This window comes from Sprattus sprattus, assembly GCF_963457725.1.
Source record: "Sprattus sprattus genome assembly, chromosome: 1".
Taxonomy (NCBI): domain Eukaryota; kingdom Metazoa; phylum Chordata; class Actinopteri; order Clupeiformes; family Clupeidae; genus Sprattus; species Sprattus sprattus.
In genome coordinates this window covers 27,516,499-27,535,435 of record NC_137920.1, presented here as the reverse complement: position 1 = coordinate 27,535,435, position 18,937 = coordinate 27,516,499, and the positions used below count along the sequence as shown (strand labels likewise).

The following is an 18,937-nucleotide window of genomic DNA, read 5'->3' as shown; positions in this document are numbered from 1 at the left end:
ACAGATCAGCAGTTACCCGACCCCCTCCCCCTATCTCTTTTGTCTCATTCCCCGCACTTTTCGTAGAAATGGATTACATCCTACGAAATAAATGCAACATAGATATACATATAAACTAGCCTTAGATTGCGTAATCAATTACTTGTTTCTGGAGAGTCTGCCATTTTTACGGACATATAAATGTGAGTTGTGGTATAAGCCCAATGTTACACCAAGTATTATACGTTCACAAAAGTTCGGTCCAAAGACAACATTTATTTACGATGGCAACAATGCCGTCGCACCGTACGCAGCCGGGCGAGGTGAGGTGGCTTGCTTTTAAAGCACACCGTTTCATGCAGGGTAGTTTACGGACAGAAACGAATGTGCTGATGTAATCACGTTAGGCACGACTGTTGTTTGTATTGAATGTGATAGTGGCAAATATTCTGATCATAAGTTGCCATTTCAGTGTACCAATGATATAATCTCCTAACTGAGTTATAACGGAATTATTATAATCCCAAATCACGGGTAACACTTTTATATTGTGGGTTGGTATCACACTATCCACGTTGGGATACAGCCTTTGTAAACCAATTGGGTGACTCTTAAATGTGGAATCAAATATTTATCCGCCGAAGCCGTACAGAGTGCGGCCTTGACGCTTCAGAGCATAGACCACATCCATGGCGGTCACGGTCTTTCTCTTGGCGTGTTCGGTGTAGGTGACGGCATCACGGATCACATTCTCCAGGAAAACCTTCAGCACACCACGAGTCTCCTCGTAGATGAGGCCGGAGATACGCTTCACGCCACCACGGCGAGCCAGACGACGGATTGCTGGCTTGGTGATACCCTGGATGTTATCACGGAGCACCTTGCGATGACGCTTAGCGCCCCCTTTACCGAGTCCCTTGCCTCCTTTGCCTCTGCCAAACATGATCTCAGGTTGTCTTCTGCTTTGTTACAGTCAAAAGATATATCACATTGCGCTGCAGTGAGCGTACTGATTTCTCCGCTCATATTTATTACCGAACCTGCTTGGAGAAAGCACGATCGAAACTATCGCAGAGGCAGGACACTGGGAGCTCTTTAGGATGAGTCTAAACGGTTCTCATGTGGACTTTAAAGACGACCGTTCACTCTGGCTATCCATTACTTCGTAGCCCGTTTGCAATACAGACGATAGCATGGCAGATGCTGCTCCAGCCCCTGCTGCTGCCCCTGCAAAGGCCCCCAAGAAGAAAGCAGCACCACGACCCAAGAAAACTGGACCGAGTGTTGACAAACTCCTCGGTAAAGCTATGTCTGCATCCAAACAGAAGAAAGGAGTTTCTTTGCGGGACTTGTTTGCACTGAGGAAGGCTATGGCGGCTGGCGGATACTACGGGGAAAAGAAGAGTCTTGTTACAAAGGAAACGCTGGTTCAGACTAAAGGCACTGGCCTTCAAGCTGAACAAGAAACAGGCAGAGGAGAAGAAGAAGGCAGCACCCAAAGCCAAGAAGCCAGCATCAAAGAAGCCCAAGAAGGAAGTGGTTAAGAAGTCGGTGGCCGCCAAGAAGTCCCCGAAGAAGGCCAAAAAGCCCGTCACACCTTAGAAGGCAGCGAAGAGCCCCAATAAAGTGAAGGCAGCCATGTGCCATACCCATAACGTGATAGTGTGCGGTCTTTAAAACGCATTATTCAAATACTAATACCATTTAGCAGTATTTACGACATGTCTTGCTTACGAAAATATATTGTAAGGCCGTAGCCTACAATAAAGTATTGTTAGTATTTTAATGTATTTCCAGCATTTCTATTCGTGGTTATTTTTATGTGTAGCCTACACTGACTAATGGCTTATTTTAGTGTATTTCTTGTTTTATTTTGGACCTACCTGAAATGTTTTTTTTTTTTTTTTTTTTTTGTGAAAAGTGACAAAGGCAATTATATATCAGGGGGGTGGGCTCTGTATTTTTTTGAATTGCTGGAACCACTCTTAGGGGTGCAAACTTTTGACAGAGCAATACTTTATGAGAACCACAGGCATATATTCAATATAAAGATATTTAGTAATTCAGTATCTTTCCTCACAAGGCTTGTGGTACAGGCCCAGTTATATCTAGACCTATAATACTCAAGGGTAAACTTCTGACAATGCGTGGTCTCGAGACACCTAGGGGTGCACAAACCCCATCAATCAAAATGTGTACATTGTCAGTGCACCATATATCAATTTGGATATAAATGTATTGTATATGACAAATACATTTTCACCTTACCAGAAGCGAAATGTATTTATCTAAAATTAAGAATATATCAATGAAAATACAGAATAAAACATTGCATTATAGTTATGGACAAAGTCTTTATATGAATTAAGACAATTTACAAGGAAATATTTCCCTTAAAGTATATTTATTCTGTACTCCATGGGACGCATTGGTATGCAGGGTGAAGTGATACTCATCACATTCGTGTCTTTGGGGGTTTGTTGACGGTACTGTAGATCACATGGTCTTCTTCAACTCTGCGGACAATCAGATCATACATCTCATCGCGTCAGTCACAAAGCAACAAAATACACACGTCACCCACAAAGTGACACAGTACATCATGTCTCATCATGGGGATGTACTCAGGGGGAGTACCTGTAGTCTATACCACTGCACTAAGTTGTACACCAACAGCAGCAGCGCTCCAAATGTTCTTGTATGCAAATACAACAATAAAGGTTTTCAATTAAATTTAATTTCAATCCACAAAATACACACGTCACCCACAAAGTGACACAGTACGTCATGCCACAGCAACAATGTGGATTCATTCTGTAGGGCGAAATCAAAAACACTCACTGGGACGTGTCCTTCGGTGTTGAGAAATTCACTGCAGCATACTGAACATTCTCCTGTGCTTTTGGGGCGCGGGGAGACAGAACGCTGGCGTAGGGAGACACCTCTGTTTCCTTTGAGCCCTTGAATTGAATGATGGAATACTGGACGTCATCATCTACTTCTGTGTTCCGTCTCCGTGCAGGGTCAGAGGTCACTGCTACTGCAGACACGTCATCATACACCAGATCGGAGTCAGCCTGGTGAAGAACAAGAGGAAGCTGTGCAAGCTGTCTTTCTGTCGGTCACAGGAGACATCCGTGCAGTGAAAATTTTGCTGTGCATTTCAGCCCCAGTTGAAATGTATTTGTTGTGATTTTATAAGTTGTTTTACAAGGTATGGTCTGTTAACTCTAAGTTTTGAACCCACAGCTGTGTGACGTGGTGACCTATTTTAGTTTGCATGACACAGTGGCATCGCTAGGCCTATTCTATTTTGAGTCAGCCTGTGGAAGAAGAAAAGGAAGTTGTGCAAGCTGTCGTTTGTTTATTCACATTCAATTGTATTTCTTGAGATTTTATTAGGTGTTTCATTCGGTAAAGTCGCACTGACAACTTTAAGTTTTGAACCCACAGCTGTTCACCACACTAAAACAGTGACCTAGTGACCTATTTCAGTTTTCATGACAAAGTGGCATCGCTAGGCCTATTTAATTTCCAAGGGGGGTGGGGGGGTTTATTTTAGTTGTCATGCCATGTAATTGCAGGGAAAGAACAGGTGTGTGTAGAGCAAGGAAAGAGGGGGAGAACGCATAGCGCTGGGTTGGGGATGTTGGGATTGGGAACCCCTGCTTAACAGAACATCTCACCGAAGTGAATCTGGCACGACGTTTAACAGTTAGTGAAGTTATCATGGTTTTCAATGTCATGGAAATGGACGGTCTCTTTTTAGCACAATCAGCACACTCACCTGCTGTGGAGGCAATGAACTTCCCTTTTTGGGGGGTGTACCAGATTTTCTCTTTCTGCTGTGGAGCACACCGGAGAAGGTTTTAGGGCCAGTTCTCATGAGAACTCAACAAAATGAACATATTACTTTTACCGTAATATTACGACATTATTATTTTTCACCATGTTTCTACCATAATAAAACCATAAGGCCTGATGCACTGGTACATCTAAAGTCATGAGAAGGAAAGTGATACGTTTCTCACCTCAGCCAGAGAAGGACCAGGATGAGAAGAACAGCTACAACAACAACAAGGACCCCAATGGCTGCATTCTTAGCAGAGCTTTGCCCTATGCCCACATACAGAAACATTAGAGCACACTTTTTTATCACAATAGTGAAAATCATTAGACTTACATCTTAACATTTAATAGTCCAAGCACTGGGCTCAGACCATTTACCTCTGGGATATGAGGCCAGTGTCCTAGCGAGTAAATTACTAGGCATGAATGCTAGCATGTGCCTTAAAGATACAGTTCTGTACCCACTAGCCTCTAAGAGTCATTATTATTGAGTTTGCGAATAACAGTGTGTTAATGAAGACAACAATCTCAACAGGTGATCTTACCTACAATTGGCACTGATACACCAGTTGAGTTCTGTGCACCAACACTATTACGTGCGACACAATAGTAGAGTCCACTGGTGTCACTGTTGATGTTAGTGGCGATGAAGCTTTGACCTGCTCCTAGTGGTGAGATTTGAGTTCCTCTCTTCATGTACCAGGTGTAGTTGTGAACTGGTGGGTTGGCATCACTGCTACAGGTCAGAGTCATCGAATTATCCCCCACTCTTTTAGCACGGGGAGCAACATGTGCAGTGGTTTTCCGTGGTGCGTCTGCCAACACAAAGACCCACAAATATATTTAGACCCGGTTTTTTTTGTAAATTAAATTCAATTAATAAGTCACTGCCATATCTGGTAGGTCTGCTTTTACATACATTTCACATCAAGAGTAGCCTCAGGTGAAGGATGCTCTTTGTGTCCGTTAAGGGCACAGGAGTAGTTGCCCGTATCCTCACTGCTGACTGGGTTTAGGTGAAGGGTGTTGCTGATGGTCGTGTGTCTGGTAGGCTGTGTGTTCTTGTACCAGATGAAGGTGGTGTTGCCCCTAAGGTTGCAGTTGGTAATGCAGGCCAGTGTCACACTGCCTCCCTCAGTAACTGTATCAGCAGTCATTGACACCTGCAGACCTGGCATGTAAAAGTGCAATTAAAACGCAGGAGTTTTAAACACTCCAAACTGTCCATTGTTTTTTATTAACTCACTGACATAGTTACCTGCGACGGCGATTGTCACCGGGTCACCTGAGAAAGCCCCTCCTGGTTTGTCTGTGGAGTATCTGAATCGATATTGTCCTGAGTCAGTCTGTCTCACGTCTCTGATCCTCAGAGTGCAGTTATTCTCAGTACCCAGATGCTCCACTCTGCCCCGATACTGCTCGTCCAGACGCAGGTCAATAGGCTCCTTACCCTTCTCAACTTTTTTGTACCAGACTGTTGAAGTGACTGTATGATCTCTGGGGTGTCCATATGCGCAGGGAATGTCCAGCGTTGAGCCCCTCAAGGCACAGAAGCTGGTAGACGAGTAGGACACTCCCCAACAGCCCTTCTGTGCAGTAGCTGGAGTGGAGGATTTGTCTATCCATTCATTTTCAATTACAAATTTCACAGTCATAATCGCATTTCATAGAAACCTTTAGATGTAAACACTTAGCTTATGATACTCCCCATTCATTATCATTGTCAGGAAATAGAAATATACAGTACAGAAATAAAAATATAAAGTACAGAAATAGAATGTGTATAATAAGCTTAAAAGTTTTAACTGCACATTTTTTAGTGATTTTACTTTTTCTACAGTACATTATTTTACAGGACGTTAAATAAATAAGTTATACAGCTGTGACATATGCAAAAGCAGCAATTACCTACGACACGGACAGCGGCTCTACCTGGCCCTGTTAGGATTGTGTTGCGTTGTGTAGTGACTCTGTATTCATAAGATCCTGAGTCCTTAGGTGTCAGGTTGTGTATCCATAGTAAACATTGTGGATCAAGATAACTGTACTGAAAATGATTTCCATCAGGAACAAGGGTTTGTGGTTGTTCCCGGGAATCACTTTTATACCAATGACCTCTTTGGAAACGGTCTCCTGCTGGGAGAGTGTAAGTGCACCGAAGGCGCACTTTAAACCCTTTGAGCACACAGATCTCCTGAGGAGTGTAGGTTATACTTAGAGCCTGAAGACCTGAAACACATTCACACACACAGAAACATATCACACATCACATCACATCCACATGTCAAGAGGCCATTGTTATCATAGAGTGCTTAGATGCACATGCATGTTTTAAGTTTTAATGAACTTGTGCAAACTAGTGTGAAAGTGCAATAATTAACTATCAATGATCTATCCATAATGATCTAAACCTCAACACAATGGTCTCCTGCTGGAAGAGTGTAAGTGCACTGAAGGGTCACTTTGAACCCTTTGAGCACACAGATCTCCTGAGGAGTGTAGGCTATACTTTGAGCCTGAACATATTGAACATATTCACACACACACACACACAAACACACACACCACATCACATCTCATGCAAAGGGGCCAGTGCTATCATAGAGTGCTTATCTGCACATGCATGTGTTTAAAGATGTAAGGTTCTTGTGCAAACGTGTGTGAAAGTGGGGAACAGGAATTAGTCTCAGCAACAACTCTCAATCAAACATCAGTCAAATAGAAAATAATCACACGGTTCACAATTATCCATCAATAGTTAACTATCAATGATCTATCCATAATGATCTAAACCCCATCACAGCATCCTTACCAGCAGTGCATAAGAGCAGAAGGGTAAGAGGGATTCCTGTCATTGTGGTTCAGTATGGGCACCACACCCTGCAGAAACAGGCCCTGATGATATTTATCACACAGAACTCACAGCTCTTTTACATCCATTAAATAGGCCACTTTGTTAAAATCTTGGTAAAATAAGCATTAATTCAGGATGGAAAGGTAAATAATCAAACTAATGAACTATGCACTGGGTACATTGACTTTACCAACAACAACAACAACTATGAAGTGTGTTCTTTATAGTCCTGTTATTAAACTGAATGACTATTATACAGCCACATCAATTCAAGTCACTTTTGTGTCACATCAGAGGTTTGATATACATTTGTGGAGTTCATTATTTCTTTTTGAAAGTTACAGAAATCGAGTGAGACAGAAAGAGACAGATCCTTGTGACAAACCGAGAAACGGTCAGAGGAACTGAGACCCCAGCTACCACAAAGAAAGTATTTCACATATTTTACGTGAAACTGATGAATGAGAACTACAACACCAGAGTTTAACGTCACATCAGATAATTAAGAAATTCATTTGGAGCTAATCGTTCCATACTGCCACAGATAAGCATATTGGTATCGGATCGGCCAAACTTACCCCAGACTAGGCATCTGTGGCTACAGTGAAGCCTCTGAGGAACTGAGAATGCTGACAGGAAACGGAGGCTGATGAGGTTTCTGCTTAGTTCAACTCTCTATCATGTGGCTAGAGGAGGAGGTGTTGGGGAGCTACATGCACTCCTGCCATCCTCATCACTGCATTAAGTGTGCTAGTGGTCCCTGCACCCTTTGCATTAAGTGTGCTAGTCATCCTGGCCCCCTTAGCATTAAGTGTGCCAGTCATCCCTGCACCCTTCACATTAAGTGTGCTAGTCATCCTGGCCCCCTTAGCATTAAGTGTGCCAGTCATCCCTGCACCCTTCACATTAAGTGTATCTCCTCTGGTCATCTCTCCATCATGTGGCTGGAGGAAGAAGCTTTAGGCCAGACTCTGCCTATACCACATCTCTGTCCCCCTTTCACATTGCTTTTTGAAACTGAATGTAACACAAAACATGTTTATTCCTGTATTCATATATCTTTCATGAAGGAGTAAAGCAACACTTTTTTACGTTGTGTCAGATTGTTAGCTGTTCAGGTCGAGCTAGCGCTCTGCTACTCGCCCACAGATCACATAAAGAGGAAGTAAGCTGGATGACAGTTGGGGCCATCTACACAAGCCACAGAAAGGTCACAGCTATTTAAAAAACAGCTTTTTTCTATGGCCTATGTTGCAATGCTGGCCAGTCCTAGTTGGGCACTCTTAGTGTCTACCAACAAAGCACTTAAAGCCTCTGACACACCAAGCCGGGGCCGGGATTGGCCAATGTCAGGATGTCGGTGATCATCCCCAGTTGATTGGCCGATGGAGCATGGTGAATTGGCGTTGGAGCCCGTCTGTGAGAGAGATCACTTTGATTGGCGGTTCAGTAAAACAAAGACAGTGTGTATGTGTACAAAGCCTGACTTACAGCACAACAGCAAAACCTGGAATAATTCAGGACATGTGCGCATGTGTGGAGGTCAGGGTGTGAGTGATGACAGAGCGTGAGTTATAGTACCAGTGCATGGGTTCTGGAGTGTGTCAATACACCTGTTCTTCTACTGAAGAGAAAAAAAAAATGCCTTTTGCTACATCTGCCGACAAAGGAATTATACATTCCCATTGCTCTTATACTATCCTATACTATGTGGGTGTAACAGGGTTAAAAAAGACATGTTTATTTGCACTAGATATTTATTTTATGATACCTGTTGATGATACCTGTTGTGTACCTGTTGTGTGCATTTCTTTTTTGTATGGAATTACCAGTACCGCACGCACTTATGAATTAGTTATGTCCTTGAATTGTGATTGGATGAGGATCTGATTTAAAAAGAAAAGCCCTGGATTTCGGAAAGAGAGGAAACCCCAGGTATGACGAGAAGGACAAGGAAGGCAACACGCTTTCTAGAGAGGACTTTGCGTTCGTTGGGTGGACTGTACGGCTTGTTGGCTAAGCAAATCTATGACGGGACACTGACGGTAAACCGAGATTCTACAAACACACTGACCGGAGTGAACCATACTGGTCAGGAAAGAGAGCTATGAGAGCACAGGTCTATGAGAGCTCAGGGCTATGAGAGCACAGGTCTATGTCTATGAGAGCACAGGTCTATGTCTATGAGAGCACAGGTCTATGTCTATGAGAACACAGGTCTATGTCTATGAGAGCACAGGTCTATGTATATGAGCACACAGGTCTATGTATATGAGCGCACAGGTCTATGTCTATGAGAACACAGGTCTATGTCTATGAGAGCACAGGTCTATGTATATGAGCGCACAGGTCTATGTCTATGAGAACACAGGTCTATGTCTATGAGAACACAGGTCTATGTCTATGAGAGCACAGGAGTATTAATGGATATTAACAACTTTCCAGGCCACAGACATTTACTATTTCTCTCCTTACCTTGCCATCCATTTACCTCTCTGTCAATCTGAATGATACATACTATAGTTTAGAAACTTCATAGAAAAATGTATCAATGCCAAAAATAGAAGCTATTTAATTGCATTTCAATGATGATCTGTACAATTAGTTTTGGAGAAAAATCCATTTATTTATCTAATTTTGTCATTTTTATTTTAAACAGAAACTACATACACCCTACACTAACTCTAAAGCAACACTAAATGTGATTAAATTAAAACACATACACACTTAGCAAAAACCATAACCTGTACAATCTGTGCACTCAGAGCTAACAAGAGACACCTGGGGGTGCCCAAACACCATACATCAAAGTGTGTGTTTACAGTCAGTGCACCCATATCATTTTGGAACTCATATTTATTGTATATGACAAATTCAGTTTTCACTTTACCAGTTATAAATTAAGAAATAACAATGAAAATACAGAACAAAAAATGACATTGTTATTATGGACAAAATCTTTATATGGTTTAAAACATTTTACAGGTAAAAATCCTTTAAAGTAATAATGTTTTTCTGTACTCCATGGGACGCATTGGTACGGAAGGTGAAGTGATGCTCATCGCATTCGTGTCTTGGAGGTTTGTTGACCGTACTGTTGATCACATGGTCTTCTTCAACACGCCGTTACTGCAGATGCTTCAGGGTCAGAGGTCACTGCTACTGCAGGTACGTTTTCATACACCAGATCTAAATCAGCCTGTGGAAGAAGTCGAAATCCTGAGTGGAAACGCTTAATATTTGCATAAACATAGCAATAAATTGGTTTATTTTCATGAAATAGGATTTGTTGCGACATTATTAGGTGTTTTATAAGGTATGGTCTGACAACTTTAAGTTTTGAACCCATAGCTGTTCACAATTCCTCTCCTGATTAGGAAAGTGAACTTATTTAGTTTGCATGGCACAGTGGATAGACACGTGTACAGCAGGGCCTTGCTAGCCCTATTTGAGGGGGGGACCTTTAGCAAAGAAGTCATGAGCAGGGGAGAGTGGAGTTAGATGAGTGGCTGTTTCTAGACAAACAACTGACAGACTCTTCATCGTGTGACCTTAAATTTAGTTTGCATTCTCCATTTCCTTTTTTTAGGGCATATCAGATATAATCAGTCACATCAGAAGTGATTAATCTCAGTTAAAAAGTTATCAGGTATGATGAATGGGTATCCAGAGTCCAGAGGGTAAGATGAACTACTGGCTTACATGAAGTCAAGTCAAATATTTCTTTAAACTAGTGTTGCATCCTAACCATAAATAACTAACATTATATTTCACATTTTAGATGGAGCATAGCAGTGATCATGCCAGGAAAAAAACAGGTGTGTGTAGAACAAGGAAAGATGGAGAGAACGCAGAGCGCTGGGGTGGGGACGTTGGGACTGGGAACCCCTGCTTAACAGAACATCTCATCTGGAGTGAATCTGGTACGACTGATAGCTAAGTCGACATTGAAAATAATGACAAACTATCGCTGACTGGCAACTAGTTTGTTTGACAATGTACTGCCTCTTTTTAGCACAAATGGTACACTTACCTGCTGCAAAGTTGATGTACTTCCCTTTTTGGGGGCTGTGCAACATTTTCTCTTTATGCTGTGGAGTATACAGGAGAAAGTAATATTACCACAATACCATATTTCTACCATATTATATCATTACCATAAGGCCTGATGCACTGGTACATCTAAAGTCATGAGAAGGAAAGTGATACGTTTCTCACCTCAGCCAGAGAAGGACTAGGATGGGAAGAACAGCTATAACAACCACACGGATCCCAAAGGTTGCATTTTTAGCAGAGCTTTGCCCTAGGCCCACATAGAGAAACATTTAAGCACACTTAAGCACAGTTTTTTATCACAAAAGTGAACAATCATTAGACTAACATTTAATAGTCCAAGAACTGGGCTTGGATCATTTACCTCTGGGATATGAGGCAAGTGTGCTAGCGAGTAGGCTAATACGCATAATTGCCAGCATCAGTCTCTAGCATGTGCTTTAATGATATACATTTCTGTACCCAATAGCGTATGCCGTTTCCATTTACATCGGCATGTCTATTAAGAAGTACAAACATGGATTAAATCATTTATAGTGAGAATACAAAACGTGTCAACGTTTTCCCTCCATGAGAAGATTGGTCATTGTTATTGAGTTTGCGAATAACAGTGCGTTAGTGAAGACAACAATCTTAACAGGTGATCTTACCTACAATTGGCACTGATACACCAGTTGAGTTCTGTACACCAACACTATTACGTGCGACACAGTAGTAGAGTCCACTGGTGGCATCATTGATGTTAGCGGCGATGATGCTTTGACCTGCTCCTAGTGGTAAGATTTGAGTTCCCCTCTTCATGTACCAGGTGTAGTTGTGAACTGGTGGATTTGCATCACTTCTACAGGTCAGAGTCATCGAATTATTCCGAACTATTTCAGCATGGAGAGCAACAAGCGCAGTGGTTTTCTGTGGTGCGTCTGCAATCAGAAAGGCCCACTCATATATTTAGACCAATTTTTTTGTCACTTATATGCAATTTAACCTTTGTTGACAAGTCTTTTTAGTCACTGCCATCTAGTAGGTCTGCTTTTACATACATTTCACATCAAGAGTTGCCTCAGGTGAAGGATGTTCTTTGTGTCCTTTAAGGGCACAGGAGTAGTTGCCCGTATCCTCACTGCTGACTGGATTTAGGTGTAGGGTGTTGCTGATGGTCGTGTGTCTGGCAGGCTGTGTGTTCTTGTACCAGATAAAGGTGGTGTTGCCCCTAAGGTTGCAGTTGGTATTGCAGGACAGTGTCACACTGTCTCCCTCAGTAACTGTATCAGCAGTCATTGACACCTGCAGACCTGGCATGTAAAAGTGCAATTAAAACGCAGGAGTTTTAAACACTCCAAACTCTCCATTGTTTTTTATTAATTCACTGACATAGTTACCTGCGACGGCGATTGTCACTGGGTCACCTGAGAAACCCCCTCCTGGTTTGGCGGTGTAGTATCTGAATCGATATTGTCCTGAGTCAGTCTGTCTCACGTCTCTGATCCTCAGAGTGCAGTTATTCTCAGTACCCAGATGCTCCACTCTGCCCCGATACTGCTCGTCCAGACGCAGGTCAATAGGCTCCTTACCCTTCTCAACTTCTTTGTACCAGACTGTTGAAGTGACTGTATGATCTCTGGGGTGTCCATATGCGCAGGGAATGTCCAGCGTTGAGCCCCTCAAGGCACAGAAGCTGGTAGACGAGTAGGACACTCCCCAACAGTCCTTCTGTGCAGTAGCTGGAGTGGAAGATTTCTCTATGCATTACATCTTCAATTTCAAATTTCCCATTCATAATCGCATTTCATATACGCCTTTAGATGTAAACACTTAGCTTATGATCCTCCCCATTCATTATCATTGTCAGGAAATAGAAATATACAGTACAGAAATAAAAATATAAAGTACAGAAATAGAATGTGTATAATAAGCTCAAAAGTTTTACCTGCACATTTTTTTGTGATTTTACTTTTTCTACAGTAAATTATTTAACAGGAAGTTAAACAAATATGTTATACAGCAATGACATATGCAAAAGCAGCAATTACCTACGACACGGACAGCGGCTCTACCTGACCCTGTTAGGATTGTTTTGCGTTGTGTAGTGACTCTGTATTCATAAAATCCTGAGTCATTAGGTGTCAGGTTGTGTATCCATAGTAAACATTGTGGATCAATATAGCTGTACTGGAAATGATTTCCATCAGGAACATGGGTTTGTGGTAGTTCCCGGGAATCACTTTTATACCAATGACCTCTTTGGAAATGGTATCCTTCTGGAAGAGTGTAAGTGCACCGAAGGGTCACTTTGAACCCTTTGAGCACACAGATCTCCTGAGGAGTGTAGGTTATACTTTGAGCCTGTAGACCTGAAACATATCAACACACAAACACACACACACACACACACACACACACACACACACACACACACACACACACACACACACACACACACACACACACACACACACACACACACACACACACACACACATGAAATCACACCACATGAAATCACACCACACAACACATCACATCACATCCACATGCCAAGGGGCCATTGTTATCATAGAGTGCTTATCTGCACATGCATGTGTTTAAAGTTTTAAGGAACTTGTGCAAACATGTGTGAAAGTGGGGAACAGAAGTAAGTCTCAGCAACAACTCACAATCAGTCAAATAGAAAATAATCACACAGTGCACAATTATCCCTCAATAGTTTATCATCTATCCATAATGATCTAAACTTCAACACAGCATCCTTACCAGCAGTGCATAAGAGCAGAAAGGTGAAAGGGATTCCTGTCATCGTGGTTCAGTATGGGCAGAAACAGGCTGTGAGGATTGAGGTGATATTAATCCCACAGAACTCACAGCTGTTTTACTTCCATTAAATAAGAAGATGCCACTTTGTTAAAATCTTGGTAAAACAAGCATTAATTCAGGATAGAAAAGTATTCAAACAAACTTATTAACTATGCACTGGGTACATTTACTTTACAACTATGAAGTGTGTTCTTTATAGTCTTGTTTTTAAGATGATGGAATATTATACAGCCACATTAATTAAAGTCACTTTTGTGTCACATCAGAGGTTTGTTGTATATTTTTGCAGTTAATCATTTCTTTTTGACGGTTACAGAAATCGGACAGGAAAAGAAAGATCCTTGTGACACAGAAAGCTACGTACAGAGGAACGGAGACCACAGCTGCCACAAAGAAAGTATTTCATATATTTTACGTAAAACTGATGAACGAGAACTACAACACCAAAGTTTAACGTCACATCAGATAATTAAGGTATTCATTTGGAGCTAATTGGTCCAGAATGCCACAGATAAGCATATTTGTATCGGATCGCCATACTTACCCCAGACTAGGCATCTGTGGCTACGGTGGAGGAACTGAGAATTCTGACAGGAAACGGAGGCTTATGAGGTTTCTGATTAGTTAATCTCTCTATCATGTGGCTAGAGGAGGAGGTGTTGGGGAGCTACATGCACTCCTGCCATCCTCATCACTGCATTAAGTGTGCTAGTCATCCTTGCCCCTGATGGAACTGCAAAATAGCTATTCTACTGTTAATTTGTATAATTTCTATCTGTAACATATTTTGATGTCCCCCTTTCACATTGCTTTCTGAAACTGATTGTAACACAAAACATTTGTATTTCTGTATTCGTTTGTCTTTGATGGCTGAGTAAAGCAACACTTTTTTACGTGGCATCAGCTTCTTAGCTTTTCTAATTTTAGTTCTCTGCTACTCGCCCACAGTCCATATAAAGAGGAAGTTATATGGATGACAGTGGGGGCCATCTTCATAAGCCACAGAAAGGTCACACCTATTTAAAAAACTGCTTTTTTGTGGCCTATGTTGCAATGCTGGCCACTCCTAGTTTGGCAATCTTAGAGTCTACCTACCACTGAAGCTCAGACTTAACGCCTGTGACACATCAAGCCGGGGGTCGGTGATCATCCACAGTCGATTGGCCGATGGAGCATGTTGAATTGGAGGTGGAGCCCGTCTTTGAGAGAGATCATTTTGATTGGCGGTTCAGTGAAACCAAGTCAGTGTTTATGTGCTCTCTACAAAGCCTGACTAACAGCACCACAGCAAAACCTGGAATAATTCAGGACGTGTGTGTGTGGAGGTCAGAGTGTGAGTGAGCTACAGTACCAGTGCATGGGTTCTGGAGTGTGTCAATACACCTGTTCTTCTACTGAAGAGAAAGAAAAAATGCCTTCTGCTACATCTGCCGCCATAGGCATTTTACATTCCCATTGCTCCTATACTGATGTGATGAGCACAGGTCTGTCTATGAGAGCACAGGTCTATGAGAGAACAGGTCCATGTCTATGAGAGCACAGGTCTATGAGAGCACAGGTCTATGTCTATGAGAGCACAGGTCTATGTATATGAGCGCACAGGTCTATGTCTATGAGAGCACAGGTCTATGAGAGCACAGGTCTATGTCTATGAGAACACAGGTCTATGTCTATGAGCGCACAGGTCTATGTCTATGAGAACACAAGTCTATGTATATGAGCGCACAGGTCTATGTCTATGAGAGCACAGGTCTATGAGATCACAGGTGTTTGTCTATGAGAGCACAGGTCTATGAGAACACAAGTCTATGTATATGAGCGCACAGGTCTATGTCTATGAGAACACAGGTCTATGTCTATGAGAACACAGGTCTATGTCTATGAGAACACAAGTCTATGTCTATGAGCGCACAGGTCTATGTCTATGAGAACCCAAGTCTATGTATATGAGCGCACAGGTCTATGTCTATGAGAACACAGGTCTATGTCTATGAGCGCACAGGTCTATGTCTATGAGAGCACAGGTCTATGTCTATGAAAGCACAGGTCTATGTCTATGAGAGCACAGGTCTATGTATATGAGAGCACAGGTCTATGTCTATGAGAGCACAGGTCTATGTCTATGAGAACACAAGTCTATGTCTATGAGCGCACAGGTCTATGTCTATGAGAACCCAAGTCTATGTATATGAGCGCACAGGTCTATGTCTATGAGAACACAGGTCTATGTCTATGAGCGCACAGGTCTATGTCTATGAGAGCACAGGTCTATGTCTATGAAAGCACAGGTCTATGTCTATGAGAGCACAGGTCTATGTATATGAGAGCACAGGTCTATGTCTATGAGAGCACAGGTCTATGTCTATGAGAACACAGGTCTATGTCTATGAGAGCACAGGTCTATGTCTATGAGAACACAGGTCTATGTCTATGAGTGCACAGGTCTATGAGAGAACAGGTCTATGAGATCACAGGTGTTTGTCTATGAGAGCACAGGTCTATGAGAACACAAGTCTATGTATATGAGCGCACAGATCTATGTCTATGAGAACACAGGTCTATGTCTATGAGAACACAGGTCTATGTCTATGAGAGCACAGGAGTATTAATGGATATGAACAACTTTCCAGGCCACAGACATTTACTATTTCTCTCCTTACCTTGCCATCCATTTACCTCTCTGTCAATCTGAATGATACATACTGTAGTTTAGAAACTTCATAGAAAAATGTATTAATGCCAAAAATAGAAGCTATTTAATTGCATTTCAATGATGATCTGTACAATTAGTTTAGGAGATCACATTTTGTCAATTTTTACTTTAAACAGAAACTACATACACCCTACACCTACTCTCAAACAACACTGAATGTGCGGAAATTAAAACACATACACACTTAGCAATAACCATAACCTGTACAATCTGTGCACTCAGAGCTAACAAGAGACACCTGGGGTGCCCAAACACCATACATCAAAGTGTGTGTTTACAGTCAGTGCACCCATATCATTTTGGAACTCATATTTATTGTATATGACAAATTCAGTTTTGACTTTATACCAGTTATAAATTGAGAAAATATCAATGAAAATACAGAATAAAACATTATATCATTGTTATGGACATAATCTTGATATGATTTAAGACATTTTACAAGTAAATATCCCTTAAAGTAGGCTAATAATGTTTTTCTGTACTCCATGGGACGCATTGGTATGCAGGGTGAAGTGATACTCATCACATTCGTGTCTTTGGGGGTTTGTTGACGGTACTGTAGATCACTTGGTCTGCTTCAACTCTGTGGACAATTAGATCAATTAGATCATACAGCTCATGGCGTCAGTCACAAAGCAACTAAATACACACGTCACCCACAAAGTGAGGGCTCAAATACACATAAGCGTTTTTTTTTTGAAACGGGACGCGAGCAAATGCATTGATTCCTATGGCACGGCGCGTTTACCGTGTGCGCCCCTTCTCCACCACGCGTTGCGTCTTTGAAGCGTTAGATGCGCTTAAAAGTTGAACTATTCTCAACTTTCCAGCGGAAGGCAGGGAAGTGCACCGCTTCTGTTTTGGCCGCCGCACTTTGCCAAGGCGTTACTGAAGTGTCTACGCCTGAAAAAAGACGCGTATGTGTATTTGTGCCCTGACACAGTACGTCCTCCCACATCATCCACTCAACGACAAAATACACACGTCACCCACAAAGTGACACATTCATGCCACATCATGGGGATGTACTCATGGGGAGTACTTGTACTCTATACCACTGCACTGTCTAATCTTTTAGCTTATTGTATTGTGTTGGTATATGTTGTCCCTTGTGGCACCAACAGGAGCAGCACTCCAAATTGCATTGTATGCAAATATAATATAAATTCAATATAAATTCAATCCACACAGCGACAAAATACTCACGTCACCCACAAAGTAACACAGTACGTCATGCCACATCCTCCACAATTTAACAAAATACACACGTTACCCACCAAGTAACAAAGTACGTCATGCCACATCCTCCACAATTTAACAAAATACACACGTTACCCATAAAGTATCGATATTCACATCACATCACCACACCCACAAGGAAACAAAACACGTCATGTCATGTCACCCACAAGTCAACAAAATACACGTCATATCGGTTGATTCATTCTTTACGGTGAAAGCAAAAACACTCACTGGGAAGTATCCTTCGGTGTTGAGAAATTCACTGCAGCATACTGAACATCCTCCTGTGCTGTTTGGGCGCGGGGAGACTGAACGCTGGCGTAGGGAGCCACCTCTGCTTCCTTTGAGCCCTTGAATTGAAAGCTAGAATACTGGACGTCATCGTCTGCTTCTGTGTTCCGTCTCCGTGCAGGGTCAGAGGTCACTGCTACTGCAGACACGTCATCATACACCAGATCGGAGTCAGCCTGTGGAAGAACGAGAGGAAGTTGTGAAAGCTGTCTGTCTGTCGGTCCTAAAAAAACAGGCCCCTGGAGACGCTTGTGCAGTGTAAATGTGGCCATGTATTTGCGCCCCAGGTGAATTGTATTTGTTTTGTTTTTTATTAGGTGTTTTAGAAGGGAAGGTCTGTTAACTTTAAGTTTTGAACCCACAGCTGTTCACAACACTTAAATAGTGACTTTAAATGCGTGACCTAGTGACCTATTTGAGTTTGCATGACACAGTGAAATCGCTAGCACTATTCTATTAGGAGGGGGTATATTTTAGATGGAGCATAACAGTGGTCATGCCATGTAATTACAGGGGAAGAAAAGGTGTGAGTAGAACAAGGAAAGACGGAGAGAGTGCAGAGCGCTGGGGTGGGGATGTTGGGACTGAGAACCCTTGCTTAACAGAAAATCTCCCCAAAGTGAATCTGGCTCGTCGTTTATCAGTTAAGGAAGTTTATCATGGTTTTCAATGACATCTGGTCTACCATTGGCTCTCTACTAGTTTGTTTGAAATGGACGGTCTCTTTTTAGCACAATCAGCACACTCACCTGCTGTGGAGTCGATGTACTTCCCTTTTTGGGGGGTGAGCCAGATTTTCTCTTTCTGTTGTGGAGTACACAGGAGAAGATACTATTGCCACATTATCATTATTGGTCACCATATTTGTACCAATTATATCATTATCAAAATGGCTGATGCACTGGTACATCTAAAGTCATGAGAAGGAAAGTGATGTTCCTCACCTCAGCCAGAGAAGGACCAGGATGAGAAGAACAGCTACAACAACAACAAGGACCCCAATGGCTGCATTCTTAGCAGAGCTTTGTCCTAGGCCCACATTCAAAAATATTTAAGCACACTTACAGTAAGCACAGCCTTTTCACAATAGTGACCAATCATTCGACTTTCATCTTAACATGTTCAAGCACTGGGCTCAGACC

At 42.1% G+C, this 18,937-nt stretch overlaps 1 protein-coding gene, 1 long non-coding RNA gene and 1 pseudogene across 3 annotated transcripts; 1 reads left to right on the top strand and 2 right to left on the bottom strand.

The window, feature by feature from the left end:
* Nucleotides 1-610: 610 nt before the first annotated feature.
* On the bottom strand, nucleotides 611-922 carry LOC308366860 (histone H4-like; the record flags this gene model as incomplete). Its single annotated transcript, XM_080840632.1, has 1 exon — nucleotides 611-922. The coding sequence occupies one exon, from the start codon at nucleotides 920-922 to the stop codon at nucleotides 611-613; it is 312 nt and encodes a 103-aa protein (XP_080696758.1).
* Nucleotides 923-1,172: 250 nt separating this feature from the next.
* On the top strand, nucleotides 1,173-1,656 carry LOC308368920 (histone H1-like; annotated as a pseudogene). The gene has a single exon. The product of its transcript is annotated as a histone H1-like (transcript).
* Nucleotides 1,657-3,801: 2,145 nt separating this feature from the next.
* Nucleotides 3,802-4,416, bottom strand: LOC308366877. Its single transcript, XR_013968699.1, has 3 exons — nucleotides 4,374-4,416; nucleotides 4,011-4,095; nucleotides 3,802-3,824 (listed from the first exon to the last, which is right to left on the bottom strand). It is a non-coding gene; the product is annotated as an uncharacterized lncRNA (long non-coding RNA).
* Nucleotides 4,417-18,937: the final 14,521 nt, after the last annotated feature.